The sequence below is a fragment of the Lagenorhynchus albirostris genome, chromosome 5, assembly GCF_949774975.1.
Source record: "Lagenorhynchus albirostris chromosome 5, mLagAlb1.1, whole genome shotgun sequence".
NCBI classification, from domain to species: domain Eukaryota; kingdom Metazoa; phylum Chordata; class Mammalia; order Artiodactyla; family Delphinidae; genus Lagenorhynchus; species Lagenorhynchus albirostris.
Window position 1 is genome coordinate 61,757,115 of NC_083099.1, and position 13,150 is coordinate 61,770,264.

At 40.2% G+C, this 13,150-nt stretch overlaps 1 protein-coding gene across 2 annotated transcripts in view; it reads right to left on the minus strand.

Annotated features, from left to right (window-relative positions):
- The window catches only part of MCCC1 (methylcrotonyl-CoA carboxylase subunit 1), a 63,662-nt gene extending 59,984 nt beyond the window's left edge, over window positions 1–3,678 (minus strand). For both annotated transcript variants that reach the window (XR_009540684.1, XM_060150086.1), the window contains exons 1-2: window positions 3,490–3,678; window positions 843–889 (exon numbers count right to left, since the gene is read on the minus strand). Coding sequence is in view for 1 of the 2 variants with exons in the window: in XM_060150086.1 (XP_060006069.1) it covers window positions 843–889; window positions 3,490–3,578 (136 nt within the window). In the remaining variant the exon portion in view is untranslated. The remainder of the gene's footprint in view (window positions 1–842; window positions 890–3,489) is intronic.
- Between the last annotated feature and the right edge of the window lie 9,472 nt (window positions 3,679–13,150).

Here is a 13,150-nt window from a genome sequence, read left to right on the forward strand (position 1 = left end):
ATATAATTTCAAAGTATGTTTTTGGAGACTTCCCTCGTGGTCCAGTGGTTAAGAATCGGTCTTACAATGCAGGGGACGCCAGTTCGATCCCTGGTCGGGGAACTAAGATCCCACATGACACGGGGCAACTAAGCCCGCACGCCACAACTGCTGAGCCTGTGTGCTCTGCAGCCCGCGCGACACAACTAGAGAGAAGCCTGTGCACAACAACAAAGAGCCCACACGCCACAATGAAGGATCCTGCGTGCCGCAACTAAGACCCGACGCAGCCAAAAAATAAATATTTTTTAAAAAAAGAGAAAAAGCTCAGCATCATTATAAAAAACAAACAACAAACAAAAAACTATGTTTTTCAACAGGGATCTATAGAACCCAAGCTGTCACAAGGGGTGCTAGGGTGAAGCATGCATGTATATGTTGGAGGAGGGGGCTACATTCAGTCAACCGGAAGTTACACTTTTAAATGTTTACAGTTGGGAACTCCACGTAACACTTTTTTTGAAATAAAAAAAAATTCCTGCTACTTGAAAGAACTGTTTTCAAGCACTGATTTAGACCATCATATTTATGCTTTTTCAATTCAATACACTAAAGAGGGTCAAACAAATAACAACATAAACATAAAATGTCCTTAACTATTTACCTATATAGACTCAAAAGCAAGAGAGATTTAACATAAGAGGTGAAAACCATTGACTCAATACTAAGAAAGTAATCATGAAAATTCAAAACTTCAAAAGTATATAAAAACTAATTCTATTATGCACACATTAAATAATTAAACATTTCCCTTTCTTACTTCATAAGCTGAAACAAGGCCAAATCGAAGAGGGTGTCAGTACCTGTGGTAGTTGCATACTTCATGGCTCTTTGCTTCCAAGTCCATCCCCTATAAAATGAATCCAAATGGAATTATGATTAAACAGGATATGTAAGATCTGTCATTGTTCTCTCAAAAGAATCTCAATTTTTAAAAACTTGCAACTAAGTCTAGATATGACTTTAGTTACATTTAAACCTTAAGCCTACAGAGTGATTCAATAAGATTTACTTTGTGGGAAGAAAACGAATCTAGAAATCAAAAGTTACGGTTCTGGCTGTTCTCCCTGGTACTAAGTGTCCTTGAGCAGATCACCTAACCGGCTCATTCCTGAGGCTGGCAAATGACCACGGCATTAGAAACAATTAGAAAGCCAAGGTACTTCAAGATCATCCAGTTCAGCTTGTTTTCAAACTTTTTTCACCAGAACCCAAAGTAAAAACTATGTTTGACTTCACAAGCCAGTACACACACAGAAGTTTCATGAAAGAAAATTTCCCCTATGTTTCGATAGTTCCTGTTCTATTCCATTTTATTAAATAAAATGTCCTGGGAAGACCCACAGCTTTGGTACTTGAGTTCCACGAGATGGTTTTCTCAGGAGGCTACTGCTTTCCCACATCTTTCCAATCAACTGACCTCACTTTCTTGATCTTCAATGGGGAGGTGGGGAAACAGCATCTTCCCATCACAATCTTCAGATACGCTTACCAATAAGATTCAAGGCCTGTCCTGGGCAATGTGTCTATAAAATGGCTGCTTCTTGGTAAATCCAGCTTAAGACTTTGATTCAGTTTCAAGGACACTGCTGAACTAAAGTTTTCTTCTGCCATTTTCCAGTGAAAACCAAGAGACAACCACCTCCCCCACACACCACTTAACTATAATCTTCTATCCCAGCAACGTTCTGATTGGTCTATTCCATTTTCCACCATTATCTACACTACAATTTAAAATGGCTTAAAAAACATTAAGAAGTTGCTTCCATGCGATTATTCCATCCTGATTCAAGAATTTCTATACCAGTTTCTCCTCGTTTTTAAAATTCCACCACTAGACTAGATTTCTTTTCTGAGTAACTACAAAATCATGACACAAAAAGACATGTAAACACCCTATATACTGATAAGATTTTAATTCTACATGCCATTAACAACTCTAACATTTTCCAGGGTGACAACCACTTGAGAATGGTTCTATACATAATAGCTAAGATTTGAGAGGGAGAGGGAAGTGAGAGAAAATGGGTCTGTGTAATATCCTGAAGAGCCCTGGAAACCTAAGAAAAGAAAAATCAGGAGAAAAAGAAGAGCACTAACATTGGTTTCATCAACTGTCATATTTTGCTCTGGGGCTAGTCCTACAATTAAGTAGCTGAAAATCTACATCCATAACAATAACTTTTGGACAATAAAAGCAATAAAAAAAAACTTAAGACGGCTTCCCTGGTGGCGCAGTGGTTGAGAGTCCGCCTGCCGATGCAGGGGACACGGGTTCGTGCTCCGGTCCGGGAAGATCCCACATGTTGCGGAGCAGCTGGCCCCGTGAGCCATGGCCGTTGAGCCTGCGCGTCCGGAGCCTGTGCTCCGCAACGGGAGAGGCCGCAACAGTGAGAGGCCCGCATACCGCAAAAAAAAAAAAAAAAAAAAAAAACTTAAGACAAATCATTGAGTCTGCAAAGGCTACATCTATGGATTGATTCATATGCATCAGATTCTGTTTAAGCCTCTTTACGTTAATATTAATTCATTTAATTCGCACAGTCAAAGGCACTAGTATTATCTCTTCTAGGGATAGTATCATCACCTCCTCCTAGGTAAAGAAATTGAAGCACTGAGGATAATAAGTAACTTTCTCAAGGTTACTCACACACCCAGAGTAGCAAAGCTGAGACCCCTGCCTTCTGAGTGCAGAGTCTGTGCCCTTCAGCACTAAGCTATACTATGTTTCCAGAATGATGGAGGAGGAGGGAAGAGAGGCAAAGGAAGCTAAAGAAGCTTGCTACCTGGAAACCTGAGGGTGTCTTCACTGCCAATAATTGTCTCCGAAGCTTAAAATCTGAAACTGATCTGGAGTCAGGTTAGTTAGAGTGAGCCATCTGATAGCTTTGTTCAAATGTGTGTACAAAGCTGTTGACAAAACCTCTCAGCTCTCCGGAGACAAATTTGCTTTTGTTAACTTGATTCATTTCAGCAAAGGGAAAGAACTCCAAGAGTCTTTAGCATCCTGGGGCCATTTCTTACCACTAGTGTAAACTAGGGCAAGTCTTTGACCCCTTCGGACTTCACCAGAAGCGGGATCATACCAACGCTCCCCGAAGAAGGAATGCAGTGAAAACACAGTGTTAATGATTAGGAGCTGTACAAGTGTTATTCTTGCCCCTATGGCGAGGGGAGCATGGAGATGGCAGGCTCAGCTCCACCCCTCTCCCACTCCACAAAATTGGACAGAATGCTGAAGGCTGGATGTGTGGAAGGGAGAAGAAAGTGTGTGTCTCCCTCCCGATGCCGAGACTGAAAGCAGAACCTCCCCCGGCCTGGGCTGGAGTTTTTCTTCCGTCCTCCCCTCCTCCCTCTCTATCCTCGGTCCCTCTGCGCCTCTCACACGCCGCACGAGTCCATTCACCCCGGGCCCCGACACTGATCCACCGCCCCTCCACCCGCCGTTACCTCGGCGGCAGCAGCAAACTCGGGACTCGCTGCCATCGGTTCCTCTCCGCCGCCACCAGCACGACCGACAACGCAGAGGCCGCCGCCATGTCCCTGCAGCCCCGTCACTCTCCGACGCTTAGACACAGCAGCTGTGCTGTGTCCCACTCACTGCAAAACCTTGCCTCCGCTCTGCAAGCCTGTTGTCCTCCGCCGGCCACCGTCCAGGTCAGACCCAAGCAATAGGTGAACCGAAGGGGTGGTGGGGGCGTCTCCACCATAACCAATCAAAGAACAGAGCAGGGCTTGGGTGGCGACGATTGGCCAGTCTGTCCGCGTGCCGCGGGGGTGCGGTTCCCGCTCCCTCCTCCCCTTGCGCCAACCAGAGGAGGGGTCGGCTGTGTCCTCAGCCTTCCTTGGACTCGGGTCGCTGTTTCTTCCCTAGGCCCTCGGCGTTCCTTCGTTCTGGAACCCTGCTCCTGACCGTTATTATTAAAGCCGCAAGGAAGTGGGCGAGGCAGAGTCATGGGGAAAAAGTCTAATGGAGTGGAGAGCTCGATAAAATTCTCTAGTGATCTCAAGAATGGATAAAATAAAATAAATAACTACAATTAAATTTAAAACCACCCTGAGCTTTTAAAAAAGTGTTTTAACGGACTGTTGAGGAAAAGAGGAAGTCAAAACCGAATTGCAGAATATCTAGAAAACAAAAGTACTGAAAACACTACATATAGATGCTTATTTGATTTAACTAAAGCCGGGCTTATAGGAAAATTATAGTGAACGTAAACTAATCATCTAATTTAAGGGTTAGAAAAAATACATAAATAAAGCATAATAAAGTAGTAAAGATTTTTTAAAAAGAAATAAATGAATTAAGAAAACTAATATCGAAGCACTAATAAGTCCAGGAGTTCAGAAAATAAATCAATAAAAAAAATAGTAACTAATCAGAAGTAAAGGGGAGAAATGCACACTTGCTATGATTAAAAAGAAAAAAAAGGTAAGTGGGGAAAAGGTGCAGGTATAGGAAAAAATTATAAATTTGTAAGAGACTATTTTGCTCAACTTTAAGCAAATAAACTTTGAAAACCTGGATGAAATGGATGCTGTTCAAGATAAGAAAATACAGTTTACCCAAATAGATCCTGAGATAGAAAATCTAATTAAACCAGTACCGCAGAAGAACAAGAGAATATTATCAAAGACCTATCGTTCCTACTGCCTTTATTTCCACCTTCACCTCCATCCCCAAAGCACGTGACTCACCGTGTTTCACAAGGAAACTCCCCCAAAATGGTAAATACTAGTTGACCCCAATGCTATTAGTTCTGACCCAGAGCACAGAAAAAATTGGAAGTCCTCCAAAATCTTAATGAGGTGAGCATAACATTGGTACCAAAATCTAACAAAGATAGCACACACACACACACACACAACTATAGTCCAATTTCTTCACTTATGAATATTAATGGGAAAATCCCAACTATATTACTAACTAAAGTATCTGGTAGCATATGGAAAGAGTAATACACCATGATTAAGGTTTATTACAGAAATGTAAGAAGATTCAATATTAATATAACTAATTAATCTTATTAATAGTTTAAAAGAGAAAAAATTGTATCATGTTCATAGATGCTTAATAGGTCTTTGATAAAATTCAACATTCATTCTAGATTTTAAGACTCAATAATTCAAGAGTGGTATTGGGACAAGTGGCAAGCCCTCTGGGTGGAAAAAAAGTTGAATCCCTACTCACTCCTCATACCTAACACTAAAATAAGTTCCAAATGGTTAAAAGATTAAATATAAAAGATGAAATCAGGGCTTCCGTGGTGGCGCAGTGGTTGAGAGTCTGCCGGCCAATGCAGGGGACACGGGTTCATGCCCCGGTCCGGGAAGATCCCACATGCCACAGAGCGGCTGGGCCCGTGAGCCACGGCCGCTGAGCCTGCGCGTCCGGAGCCTGTACTCCGCAACGGGAGAGGCCACAACAGTAAGAGTCCCGCGTACAGCAAGAAAAAAAAAAAGGTGAAATCATAAGAGTGCTAGAATATATCATAGGATATCTTAAAGAAGGAAAGGTTTTTCTAAGTGTAACACAATACTCAGAAACTATAACAGAAAAAGAATTGATAAATTCAACTACATAATTTTTTTTGAAAATCTGCACAACTAAACATATATATAGAAAAAAAGTAAACTAGGAATAATTTTATAACATCACAGATGAAGGTCTACTTTCCTTAATATATAAATAACTCCTACAAGTCAGTAAGAAAAAATATCTATAATGCAAGAGAAAAGCTTCAAAGAATATGAAGAGACCAAGGGAACAGAATAGAGAGCCCAGAAGTAAACCCACGCATATATGATAAACTAAGCTTTGACAAGGGTGCCAAGTGCACCCAATGGGGAAAGAATAGTCCTTTCAATAAGTACTGTTGGGAAAACTGGACATCCACATACGAAAGAATGAAACTGGACCCTGCCTTACACCACTAGAAGAAAACATAGGGAAAATGCTTCTTGACATTGGTTTTTTATTTTTTAGATATGACACCAAAAGCAAAGGCAAAAAACGCAAAAATAAAGTTGGGACAACATCAAGCTAAAAAGTTTCATCAGCAAAGGAAACAATCAATAAATGAAAAGGGAATCTGCTGAATAGGAGAAAATATTTACAAACCATATGTCTGACAAGGGATTAATATCTAAAATGTAGAGAGACTTTATACAACTCAATAGCAAAAAACAATCCAATTAAAAATGGGCAAAGGACCCAAATAGACATTTTCCCAAAGAAGACATACAAACAGCTAACACCTACATGAAAAGGTGCTCAACACCACTAGTCATCAGGGAAATGCAAATCAAAACCACAATGAGATATCACCTGTTAGGATGGCTATTATCAAAAAGACAAAAGATAACAAGTGTTGGTGAGGATGTGGAGGAAAGGGAACCCTTGAACACTGCTGGTGGGAATGTAAATTGGACAGTCATTATGGAAAACATCATTATTCAGAGTCCTCAGAAAATTAAAAATAGAACTACCATATGATTCAGCAATCCCACTTCTGGACATATATCTGAAGGAAACAAAATCAGTATCTTGAAGAGATATATGCATTACCACCTTTATTGCAGCATTATTCACAGGAGCCAAGATATAGAAACAACATAAGTATCTGTTGACTGAATGAATGAATGAAGATTATACACACACAAACACACGACAGTGGAATATAATTCAACCATGAGAAAGAAATCCTGCCATTTGCAACAACGTGGATGAACCTGGAGGACATTATGCTAAGTGAAATGAGCCAGATAAAGATAAATACTGTATGATCTCACTTATATTTGGAATTTTAAAAAAAAGTCAAACATATAGAAACAGAGAGTAAAATGGTGGTTACAAGGAGCTGATGGGTGGGGGAAAAAGGGGAAATGCTGGTCAAAGGGAACAAACTTTCATTTATAAGATGAATAAGTTCTGGGGATCTAATGTATAGCATGGTGACTCTAATTATGATACTGTATTGTATATTTGACATTTGTTAAGAGAGTAGATCTTAAGTATTCTCATCACCTGTCTGTGGTAATAATTTCACAATGTATACATATACCAACTCATCACATTGTACATGTTAAATAGATACAATTTTGCTTGTCAGTTATACCTCAATAAAGTTAAGGGGGAAACTAACAAGTATAAAGAAAAAAAAAGAATATGAGGAGTTCACAGAATAGGAAATGTAAATAAATATAAAGGCACTTGACCTTATTACAAATCAAAAAAATACAAATTAAAACTATAGGGCTTCCCTGGTGGCACAGTGGTTAAGAATCCGCCTGCCAATGCAGGGGACACGGGTTCGAGCCCTGGTCCGGGAAGATCCCACATGCCGCGGAGCAACTAAGCCCGTGCGCCACAACTACTGAGCCTGTGCTCTAGAGCCCATGAGTCACAACTACTGAGCCCTCACGCCACAAATACTGAAGCCCATGCACCTAGAGCCCGTGCTCCGCAACAAGAGAAGCCATTGCAATGAGAAGCCCGCGCACTGCAATGAAGAGTAGCCCCTGCTCGCCACAAACAGAGAAAGCCCACGCGCAGCAATGAAGACCCAATGCAGCCAAAAATAAATAAATAAATTTATTAAAAAATAAAACTATAATGATATACCATGTTTCGCCTGTCACATTAGCATATATCAAACATTTAATAACACTGTAATTAGTTAGGGGCATGAGAGTGTTATCATTATTGAGTGAAAATTGGTACAACCATTATGCAGAGTACTTTGGTAATAGTTATCAAAATTGCAAATTCACAAAGTTTTGAAACTAGCAAAGCTATTTCTTAGAAATCACCCAAGATATACTCACAGATATTTGAAATGATGCCTGATTAAGGAAACATTGTTTCATTGTTGGAAATAACAAACTAATTAAAAGAGACTGGTTAAATAAATGTACATTTATTTGGATTTAATGGATATTTATACATTTAATGGATTACTGTGCAGCCACTAAAAAAAGAATGAGACAGCACTATATGTACTCATATATTAAGATTCATTGATGAGTGAGAAAAGCAATGTGCAGAACTGTGGTTATTATTTTATCATTTGTGTAAAAATAGGAGAAAGACAAAACATACATGCTTATGTATGTAGCAATAGCCTCTGGGAAAGAAAAGTTGTTGGCTCCAAGACAGGGACAGGATAGCAGGATGGTGACAGCTTTTTATTATACACCCTTTTACATACTTTGGATTTGTTTTGACATAACTTCAGACTTACAGAAAAGCTACAAGAATAGTACCCTTCACCTATAAATCCCAAGTGTTTATATTTTACCACATTTGCTTTATCTTTTGCTCTCTGTGTACCTACACACACACACACACACACACACACACACACACACTCATATACTCATACTTTTTTTTATGAACCATTTGCAAGTAAGTTGCAGACATGATGCCCTTTTTTACTCCTAACTACTTTAACGTGTATTTCCTAAAACAAACAGATTCTCTTACCTCTACATGCTCTCTGAACCTGCTTGGGCTTGATCCTGGATGTACCATTTCCATCTTGCAATTGATTACTGTTAGACCCATCCAGCTTCCTTACTTAGTGGATTTGACAGAATCCAGCTCAAAAATGGTCAATTCCGGATATATGGTCACTTAGTGTCCCAAGGTCAAGTGTTCCAGGAGCCAGTAACATGCCAAGAGCTGTTTCTCAAAGGGTATATATTTCTCTGTTGCAAATGGTATGGCCATGGCCTTGCTCCAGAATGCCCCAGGGCCTGTTATGATTCTCCCACTAGAGTTTGCCAAAAATTTCGTGCTGTACATTTACCCACTGCTGAAACCTCCAACACTGTAAGGTCTGTCTGAGTGTCTGGCTCAAGCAGCAGGGCTGATTGCATCATGGCCTGGAGTTGCTGTACTGCCCTTTCCTGATCTGGCCCCACTCAAAACTGATTGCTTTCTATGTCACCTGGTAAATGGACCAGAGGAATTTTCCTAGCTGTAGAATGTTGTCACCAGAACCCAAAGAGGCCTAACTGGCTCTGTGTTTCCTTCTTTGTGGAAAGGATGCAAGATGAAAAACATCTGTATTTTATTTTGGAGGGGATATTCTGGCAGGTCCTTGATCATCTGTGTCCTTAAATACTTCAGTGAAGCAGTCAGTCCCTGAATCTTCATACCTCCTGGAACACATATGTTTAACCAAGGCGTCCAGCATAATAATTGCTCCATGCTTGTCCTGTATAATTAGCATGATGTCATCAATGTAGTGGTTAAATGATATTCCATGGGACGTCTGTGCAGTCCAGATCGCTTTGGATTACATTATGACAGAGGACAGGAGAGTTGACAAATTCCTGGGGCAAAGCTATAAATGAATATTACAGAGCATGGGCCAACAACTAGCCTTCGTAGAAAGGCAAGTCAGACCGAGCAGTGGCTGGTCCATAGACTGTCAGTGCCAGGGCTTGAGAGGCTGTTCTCCTGGGGGTGTGCTACATCTGGGGCAGAGTTGGAAGCAGGCTGGAATCAGCCCTGCTCCTATTACCTTTTGTATAGGTTCCTATTAAACCACTTTTCTTTGTGTATGCACTGGAATTTCTTTTTTCTTTTTTTTTTTTTTGCGGTACGCGGGCCTCTCACTGCTGTGGCCTCTCCCATTGCGGAGCACAGGCTCCGGACGCGCAGGCTCAGCGGCCATGGCTCATGGGCCCAGCCGCTCCGCGGCATGTGGATCTTCCCGGACCGGGGCACGAACCCGTGTCCTCTGCATCGGCAGGCGGACTCTCATCCACTGCGCCACCAGGGAAGCCCTGCACTGGAATTTCTATACGCGAGTTTCCCCACAGAAGTAAACCAGTAATTCTACCTTGACAGTGGACGTGGGGTAGACAGCATCCAAGACAGCCCCCCCTTGATTTCTACCTCTCCTGGTCTTCACTCCTACATTGTACCAGGGATGGTCAATGTGACCAACAGGATACAGCAGAAGTGATGTCATGTCACTTCTGTGATTAGGTGGTCGTCTCTCTCTCTTGGATCACTTGCTCTGGGGAAAGCCAGTTGCCATGTTGTGAGCATCCCTTTCGATATGCCACATGGTGTGAACTTGGGAGTAGATCCTTCAGCCCCATTTGAACCTTCAGATGACTGCAGCTCTGGCTAACAGCCGAACTGCCACCTGGTGAGAGACCCTGAGCCAGAGCCACCCAGCTAAGCTGCTCCCAGATTTCTGACCCTCAGAGACTGTGTGAGATAATAAATGTTGTTTTAAGCTGCTAGGTTTCAGGGCAATTTGTTACACAGCTATAGATAACTAACACAGGACCTCTTCTGATTTATCTCAGCCCCTACCAGACTGTCTGGCGTTTAGGAAGTCCTTAATCGTTGTTGGTTGGATGAATGAATGAATGGATAATTGTGGCAGCACTTAAATAAACCAGTGATCCAATCAGGTAGTCTGGACTGAGAGTTGAGAAATTTAATTTATAACTTTAATATGGTTTATCTTCTCAGAAATTCAGTTTCTCTCAAATAGGTCTTCCTACCTAGTAATAATGTGGCAGTGGAGAATAGAACAAAATAAATTATTTCTAGGAAGACGATTTAACTTACTGATTCAAGCAACAACCTCCACTAAGGTTGTAAAACAAAATTTTTAATAGCACAAAAACCGAATTATAAGGAACGAATGACATAAATCTCCAAGGTAAGTTTTTATTACAAAAACTTTTAATACAATTCAATATTCTATTAAGACTAAAGGCAGGTCCTTGCCAACCCTACTGAGCCATAAGAGAACAAGTCAGGAAAGTGAATATGTTCTCCAGGGTGACTCGAATCATTCCTTTACTAACGAATGCTAGGGGTGTGTGGTCTTTTCTGTTAACATTTCTTTGGTAGTAAAAAAAAGGAGGAATAAAATTCTTGGCTGCTCTACAGAAAAACGTGAACTAGAGTGAAAACGTGGCCATAAAACTGCAGAAGAAGCAAGTTACCACAAGAGGGGGATCTACATTCGAGAAAGAAAAGTTGGTTAGCGGTTAAATTTCTCTTTCAAAGAAATAAAAAATGCCTTGAGAAATTTACTCCATTCCTTTTTCCTTAGACTCACAGCTTAACAATCCCTTGAAAATGAGAAACGAATGTTTTACAGAGCCTCTCAGTTTTCTTCGAGGGAGTAGAGAACTTCATTAATGATAGGCTATTTTATTTCCCATGAAGCCCTCCTTTCATGTACCATAATCTCTCGTGATTCTGGACAAAATAATTTCCTCTGTAAAAGGGAGCCTATGCCAGTATGAGGCTTCAGGCAGCACTTACTATCGTTGTTCTTGTAGGCAATTTGATGTAGTGAAAAGACCAGAGACCTTGGTACCAGACCAACAGGAAGTCAAATTCAGGCTCTGCCACTTGTTAGCTGGGTGACATTTAAGTGATTAATTTCTTTAAGTCTGAGTTTGCTCACATGTAAGTTGTGCAAATTAAATGAGATGTATATAAACTGCTTAGCCTAGTGTCTGACACATACCTGTTCAATAGTGAAAGGCCATTATTATCGTTTCTTGCTTATTATTTAATTCTGTTGTCTGTAGCCACCTAATTCTTAGTTTTAGTGATTCTGGAGGAGTCATCAAGATAAAAATATAAGCTGATCTATTCCTCTTGGTGTCACATCAAATATCTAGACAACCTATGATATGTTGCTCTTTTTGACGATTTTTAGAGAACATTTAAAGTGGAAAAGGAGGTAGGTCAATTGACATACATCTTACAAAACATGGATAGTAAAAGCACTGAAAATACATTTTACAGGCAAAGCAGAAGCATTTTTAAAAGTGGAAAAGATCAAGGATAAAATAAAATCCCCAACGTGAACACAGGTAACGTTCATTACTATTGATGCTTCGGTGTATAATGTGGAGCATATACCACTTTACATACATTATGTTAATTTAATGTATCTCAAATGTTGACTTTGGTTAAAATATTTTCAAGGACACTAGAAAATATTCTTAAACAGCTCACTAGATCTTTCATAAAATGAACAAAAAATATTTTGAAATTGATGTACTGCTTGAACTTACGTCAGAAATTTGGTTTTTGTGAAAGATAGTGGTTTACAAGGTTGGAAGGACCCACACTCCAAGGGAAGTCTTCAACATCCTGGAAACAATGAAAGAATTCTCTAAACTCCACCTTTTTCTTTTCCCTCGGGGCACCAGTTAGATTCTCTGGTATCCAGAAGATTCACGCCTTAAGCGGATTGCATAGACAATCAAACCCACTGCGAAGAGACCAAGCACGATGGCCCCAATCACGGGAAGCACGATTGTGTAGTCAGATGAACATTCGTCCACTAAGAGAAAAAACAAATACAGCCACTAAGGTTTAGTGAGGACAGACCAGAAAGCAGGCTAGAGTGGGGAGAATATGAGCTTTGGAGTCAGACCTGTGCTTGACTTTTGCTTCCACCACTAACTGTGTGAACCTGGGAGGGTTATTTAACCCTGCAATTTACTCATTTATAAAGGAAGCAAATAATATATAAAATTGTTGGAGGATGAAATAAAATAACTTTCTCTTCTCAGAAATTAATATTTAATAATTGTTAGTCCTGTTTTCTTCCAGGTGTTGCTCTCTGTAAAGTGGGATGTGCTTACGTAAAACAGACTGTGTCACTGTAAACCTTATCTCTTGAAAACATGGGATGTTTCTCCACTTTTTAAAACATTCATTTTTGTCACACTTACAGTTCTGTTTTATTGCTTTTAGTTAGCCAAAAATATTAGAAAATAGACCTAATTATTTACGAGAACTTAAAAGTGAAAGTTTGCAAATTTGTCAAAATTCTTTTTTCTTTATTCTGTTAGAGATTATTTATTCAGTTCATTTAAAATGTAATCAGTCTTGACTGGAGAAAGATGCAAGGCCCTGGGAATAAAAGGGACCTTAATTGAGTACAAATAAATGGAGAACTATATCTATATCTTATTCAAGAACAGATGAGAGGATATGCCCTTGAGGTCTTCCATGAACCAATATTGAAATTATGTCCTGAACCAAGAATCACCATTAATCCAATTCTCACCTGAGGTCCAAGTAAAAAGAATCAGGAGGGGCCAGGGA